We start from the raw sequence: 6,340 nt of genomic DNA on the forward strand, positions 1-6,340 counted from the left end.
TTATTACTGTGGAAGCAGGAGTAGTTCCATAGAGCTAATCCTGTGTTTGATGAAGTGGAAAGGCAGGAGGAGGGAGCCAGCCACTCTGGCCCTAAGGACACTATTTCACCAGTCACTTTATTCACTTCCTCTGTGTCCCTTTGTAGAAATATTTTCTCAGTGATGCCAACCATGTCCAGCTGACCCATTATGGGACCAGATTCAGCCTCTTTAGGAGCTGGTCTGCTTTTTAGTAGAATTACTGAAGTTATTAATGCATTCCAGATCTGAATTTGGCTGTGGATTATTTTAATTTTCTCTTTAATATTAAAACAAGAAATACTAAAACAAGAGGATCTCTTGATCCTCTTCTGCCCCTCAGGTCGTTGAGCCACAGTGTGTTTGAAGAGAGTTATCAGCACTTCCTGATGTATTCCAGCCATCTCCATGTTTGGGAGACCTTTGGGATGGATTGCACTGCAGAATTCCTCATAGGTACCTTGTGGAAATGTGAGGAGTTAAATAATATGTAGAAGGACCTCACCTGGTGATCTTGCTTGACTTTCTTGGTGTTTTCTTATTCCTAGGCTCCCGAATTGCCAGTTGGCTGCCCAGTTTTTCTGTAGAAGTGATGCATACTACAAACATCCTTGGAATTTCCCAAGCCAGCAATTCCCAGCTTAATGCTATGGTAAGACTGCTTTAATGGTTTGCACCTCAGCCTTCTTATTTGTGTTGTGGGAGGGTTAGAGGTTCACGTAGATGGAGAACATAAGGGGGAAGAGAGTCAGAACAATGTTTAGATGCTACTTGAAAGCTGGTTTTGAGTGTGAGAAGTTTTATTTTAGTGAAATTAGGGCTTACACGTTGGTTTAAATGTGCAAACATCAAAAATGAGGTCTGGAGGTGGGGAAAAGGGGGAGAAAAATGACATGTACTGTCTGTGTTGATTGGCAGACTTTTTCTCAGCTTGTTTAGTGCAACATCTTCAGCTTTTTTCACTCTTGCAGTAAAGAGTGTGAGTCTGGAACCAGAGAATTTAGCTGTTGGTCCAGTGGGAACTGATCAAACCCTTTCTATAACTTTTGTTTTTTTCAGTATAGGAGTGTTGAGGATGAAATCCCAGGTTGATTGACTTCATGCATAACCACCTCATGTTGTACAAAAGAGAAGGATGTGGCTGATTCCTTTGAGTTCTTAAAGCTACTGTGTGCTCTGGCATGTCAATAAATGTTCAGTGGGGGATCTCCTGAAAGTAGTGACATTTTCTGAGTGTGAGATCTCTCCCAGAGCCTTCACTACTCTTTAAGCCTCAACAGGGTAAGGGCACAATTTTGAGGGGGCTTGGGGCAAGTGTAGGCAGATGATTTACTACCTAAATATGCAGGAACTCTCCATCTAAGGTCAGTTTAGTTTTACTGGACACAGTGACACAAATGGGCTTGTGTTAGGAGTAATGATTTCTTAGCACTGTGTATTATTAAAAGTGCAGTGGCCATTTATATTAAAACCCCTACTTAAGTGAAATTCTCCTTGAATAAAAACTGAATAAAAACCTAGGGAAGTATTTCAAGAGGATGAAATGCCAGATCAGTTGATTTGGTCACAAGTTGGTGCAATGGAGAGATGGATTTGCTAGATTTGCATGTGTTTAAACTCACTGTCATCTGCTGCATAACTTTTTGCTTTGCTTTCAAAACTCTTTCTATCCTTTTCTTCTAGTTCTCATGCCCCCCAAGCTTAGTTAAAATACAGATTTTAATATTTAATGAAGTCTAGCTGTTGGACTCTAAAAACATTATTATTTGTCTGCCCTCTTTGATCTGTTTAATTTGGATATTATTTAAGTACCTTGAAATTCAATAATAACAGTTCCCTGACAACCCAGTTTAATTTGCTTGGGCTTCAAGGCCCTATTAAACTGTTTTGTGAGCAGAGTGGCTGCAGAGAGTAGTTTATTAAAACTTAATCCACTTGTCCTTACCAGTATTGGGCACTTGGGACCATTTCTTCAGTTGGGATGAAGAAAAATTCTTCCTTTTTTTTCTTTTTCCCCAGAGTTTCTGTCAGTCACTCATGAAATTCATGTAGATCTTTCAAAGGCTGTCATAAAAAGGGGGTTTTGAAGCCTTTATGCATCTACAAGCACTGATCAGCACCATGAATTTTCAGGATCATGGGGTTTCACCATAGGAGTTTTGCTGTTGGCTTCAGTGGGGTGAAAATACTGCCCAGGAAATCAGTGCCAATGTGGGTTTTCTTTCTCTTGGTTTTCTTTCTGCATATGGACTATCATATATCACATCACAAACAACATCTCTGAGCTGTTCATTTATTTAAATCTCATTTCTGTTGATATACTTATCAGCTAGCAAGGTTTTTAACTTCTGATACTGAGTGTATAAACCTTCTTTTCTCCAGGCCCATCAGATTCAGGAGATGTTCCCTCAGGTTCCTTATCATGTAGTTCTCCAGGATCTGCAGCTGACTCGTTCTGTAGAGATCACCACTGACAACATCCTAGAAGGACGTATCCAGGTACCTTTCCCCACACAGGTGAGTCACAAAACTGCACCTAAAGTGACTTTTTTACCACTTACTTCCCAAACCTGTTAATAGTGAGTGAGGGGAATGGGGTATGTTGAAGCACTGGTGAATCCAGCTTTGCTGAATGCAATATTATCCTTCAGGTTTTACTTGTAGGAGGGTGTTGGAAGCACTTGAGTAATTCTGGCAGTCTGGTGTGGGTTTTATCTCCATGTTGTAGGAACTGACTGAATTAGAATGTCTCACAGTGCTGTGTGGTTGAGGTGAACCCATCTGTTTCCTGCTCTGCCCTTTGGAAGGCCTTTTCATGCCTTAAACTGGGTCTGAGGTGTGCTGTAGCATTATCCATTTGTAACAGAGGGTGTTTTCCTTCTGAGGAAAAGTCAGTCTTTTGACTCTAAAAAACCCATGCCCTGGAGCTTGCACCTGATGGATGTGGTTGGGCTGCAGGATACATGAAGTGCTTGCCTGTAGAGTCTCAAAACACATGATATAGTGCCAAATTCTAGTAAAAAAAAAACCCTTAGGGTTTGTTTTTTCTTTGTTTCAATCTCTGTAAATACAGTCTATTCAGTCAGTACCAAAATGACACTGAAAATGTTCCTAGCTAGGCTAGAGACAAATATTTGCTCAATTAAAGCAGCTCTTCTCAGTCACTCATGTGCAGAGCCTTTAGAACATTTCCAGTTGATTTCTCTGCTGACAGATAATTGAATTGGACCACTTAGGGAGGTTTTCTGCAAAGAAAGTAGTCAGCAAAATGATGCCTTGTTCTTAATTAGTGATGGCAGGTTTCAGTAAAGCAGTCTGGGGACAATGTTGCTGTTAATGAGAATATTGAATTCTGGCCCTGCACACATCAGATAGTGCTGTTATCTTGGAGCCTGCACGTGGGGAAGCAGAGAGAATTCTCTTTTCAACACAGGGCATCCTGGTTATTGCTAACTTAGCTCTCCCTAAATTAGAGCCAGCACGTGGGGTTGCAGAGGGCAGAGTTTGACTGTGTTCAGAGATAAAACACACTGAGCATTTCACACCCTGTGGTCAACCCGTGGTGTTTGCATTTCAGCATGCAGACAGCACCAGGCCTGCACTGAACAGCCCTGTGGGATGGCACAGTACTGATCAGGAGGACACTGAAACTGTCACCCAGGTAATTTGGCAGCAAAAATGAGCCAAAATCCCAATGAGAAGCTGCTGGGACAGATGAGTGTGTCTGGGTCTGTAGCAGATCAGGTTGGGAGCAGCCCTTCCTTGCATTTTCCACCAGAAGGAACAACTGAAGGGAGGCTTCTGCATGGTGCTCCTGTAAAGAGCTACCTTTGTGCTTTCCCTTTCCATCCTTGGAGGAAAGTGCTCTCAGGTGACACACAGAACATCATGTCTGTTCACATTTGGTCAGGGCCATGCTCATCTGTGGGATGTGAAGAGCAAAATGCTTTGCTCTTCCCATTGTGCACATACCCAGACACTTCCCTTAAAATGAGCACTGTTTGTCTTCAGGGTATAAGGATTCTTTTGTGTTCTGGAGGAAGCACTTGGAGACATGAGGAGTGGGATACAAACAGGGCCAAGAGATAACAGCACTTCTGTGTGTAAAAGCACAAGAAGGGGTTTTGCTCTTCTTCACCAAGGGCTTTATTAAGCAGCATGGGCTAGTTAAAATGTGGCAGGAAGAACTAAAAAATAGCCTGCAAGTAGAATAAGGGCTGGTTCTGCTTTTGTTTTCCCTGACTGTGGTAGCAAAATGACAAAGGTCTGTTTTATAAAGGTCTCTTTCTGCTGTTTAGAGAGAGGATTTGTGAGGTGTGTGACTTTCTGCCTCTGCAGCCTTTGATAACCTGAATAGGTAACCTGTTCCTCACCATCAGTGGCGCTGTGGCAGTTCCCTCTTCAGCAGGTTTGGAGACAGAAAACACCTCCATTTGGTTTGATGGTGCAGTGGAGGCTGAAGAAGTGGTGGGGATTGGTCCAGGTGTTTGGGAAGAGCCTGGGGTAGGAGATGCAGAACTGCAGGAATGAAAAATCTTGACCTACCAACTCTTCAGTAACTTTTTGGGTTAACTTGAAGCTCCAGCTTGGTCCCTGGTATTCCTGTCTGGTTCGCCTAGTTGATGGGAAGTAACATTTGGTGGCATTTTCTCTGTTCTTTGAGTAAAACCTCTCTCTAAGATTTCCTTAGCTTGGTGTTGGCTTCAAGTCTCACTTTGAATGACTGTGTTGTGTTCACCTTCCTTCCTGCCCAACACTGCCTGTGTCTCTGCCCTTCCTACAACAGAGCTTGAAATCCTGGGAGTTCATCCATCATGTCTTTGGAACACGTGCTCTTTCATAGTGACAACTTCTTGCTTGGAGTTACATCTGAGCACTTGGCTCCAAGGATGTGTTTGAGTTGGAGCAAATGGCAGTTTGGACAGGGAATAATAGCACAGTGTTAGCCTGGAGACACACCAACAGTTGGGAATTCCCCACAGCTGAGTGGAGCTGCTGGTGGCTGTGCCTGTGGGATGAGCTGCTGGCCTCTGTGCAGGTTTTCCTGGAGGGATAATTGCTGTGCCAAATGGGATTTGTAAGCAGAGGCTGAAGTGGGAGACTGAGGCTGCTGTGCATGGAGAGGGGCTTGTTGCTGGGTGGTCTCATGGAAGCTGCAGTTGCTGCTGTCCTGCTCCTGCCTCATAAATGCTTTGTGCATTCAGTGGTAACTTGAGCTGGCTTCAAACAAGCTGATCACCCTTGTTAGACAGCCCCAGAGATCTGTCTGCCTAGGAGTCAAACGTGCATCCTGCTATTGAGAGGATTTCTGTTGTGGAGAGAAGACTTGGGAGCCTGAGGCCATCCTTCCTCTCGGAAACTCCTGGCACTTTTGTGTCTCTTTGCTGTTGATTTCAGTTTTTAACTGGGTACCTGGCATATTGTAGGTCCTCTCTTTTCTTTCCAAAGACTGTCAGTCACACTCTGATCTGTGTTAAAGGTCTAGCAGCAAACAAGTTGCTGCAGCAGGTTGTGCTTGATTTTTTAAGAAGCTTTTTAAATGCAAGTGGGAGGGGACATAGGAAGCCATCATCATCTCCTCTGGGTGAGATGAATTTCCAAAGAGTGGACAGATAACTTCCCACTTTATGTCACAGTCCCTGAGAGACTGGCAGCTCTAGTTGCTTTGTGCTGCAACCTTAGTGTAAGTTTTACATGTGTTCATCTCTTTACTTCCTTTTTTAAAAATCAAAATACCCCCTGAGAATCTTTTTAGATCTCCAGCAAGTGCCAGACCCACTAGAGTTCTGCTTGTGGGAAAGAACATTTCCTAGGGGAGATTAGCATGATTTCTTTATGAGTAGGTTCTCTTCTCTGCCATATTGTGACTTAATTCTTTAGAACCCAAAGATCTCAAGATAGACATAATAACTGATTAGTTTTTCCCCCCCCAAGTGCAGTTAATGGTTTTGGGGCATCAGTGCTGATGTAACATAAGGGCAGTTGAGACACCTCTGAGCACCATCCTGGTATACATTGTGTTAAAGGTTTGAGAGATAATGCTCCCAACATTGACTGCTTCCAACACTTCTGCCCTGCGTGCCCAGCATCAGGAGATTGGAATTTTGCCAAAATAGGCAGAAGATGTACTTGTTTTGGAGGCTGCAGTGGTCATGCTTCTCCAGCTTGGTCCCTGGCATCCCTGTCTGCTTCACCTAGTTGATGGGAAGTGACATTTGTCTGGGTTTGAGCTCTCTGAAGGCAGCGTGTCAGGGTGATGGTGTTACTGTACATCTCCAGGGCTTTGGAATGACTCAACTTGTTTTGCACCTCACCTGCTGAA

At 43.5% G+C, this 6,340-nt stretch overlaps 1 protein-coding gene across 1 annotated transcript in view; it reads left to right on the plus strand.

The window, feature by feature from the left end:
- The window catches only part of AMFR (autocrine motility factor receptor, E3 ubiquitin protein ligase), a 26,853-nt gene that overhangs the window by 16,489 nt on the left and 4,024 nt on the right, over nt 1-6,340 (plus strand). Inside the window, exons 9-11 of the mRNA XM_009994899.1 lie at nt 567-670; nt 2,401-2,535; nt 3,596-3,679. Of these exons, the coding sequence (XP_009993201.1) occupies nt 567-670; nt 2,401-2,535; nt 3,596-3,679 (323 nt within the window). The remainder of the gene's footprint in view (nt 1-566; nt 671-2,400; nt 2,536-3,595; nt 3,680-6,340) is intronic.

This window comes from Chaetura pelagica, unplaced genomic scaffold, assembly GCF_000747805.2.
Source record: "Chaetura pelagica isolate M959 unplaced genomic scaffold, ChaPel_1.0 scaffold93, whole genome shotgun sequence".
Taxonomy (NCBI): domain Eukaryota; kingdom Metazoa; phylum Chordata; class Aves; order Apodiformes; family Apodidae; genus Chaetura; species Chaetura pelagica.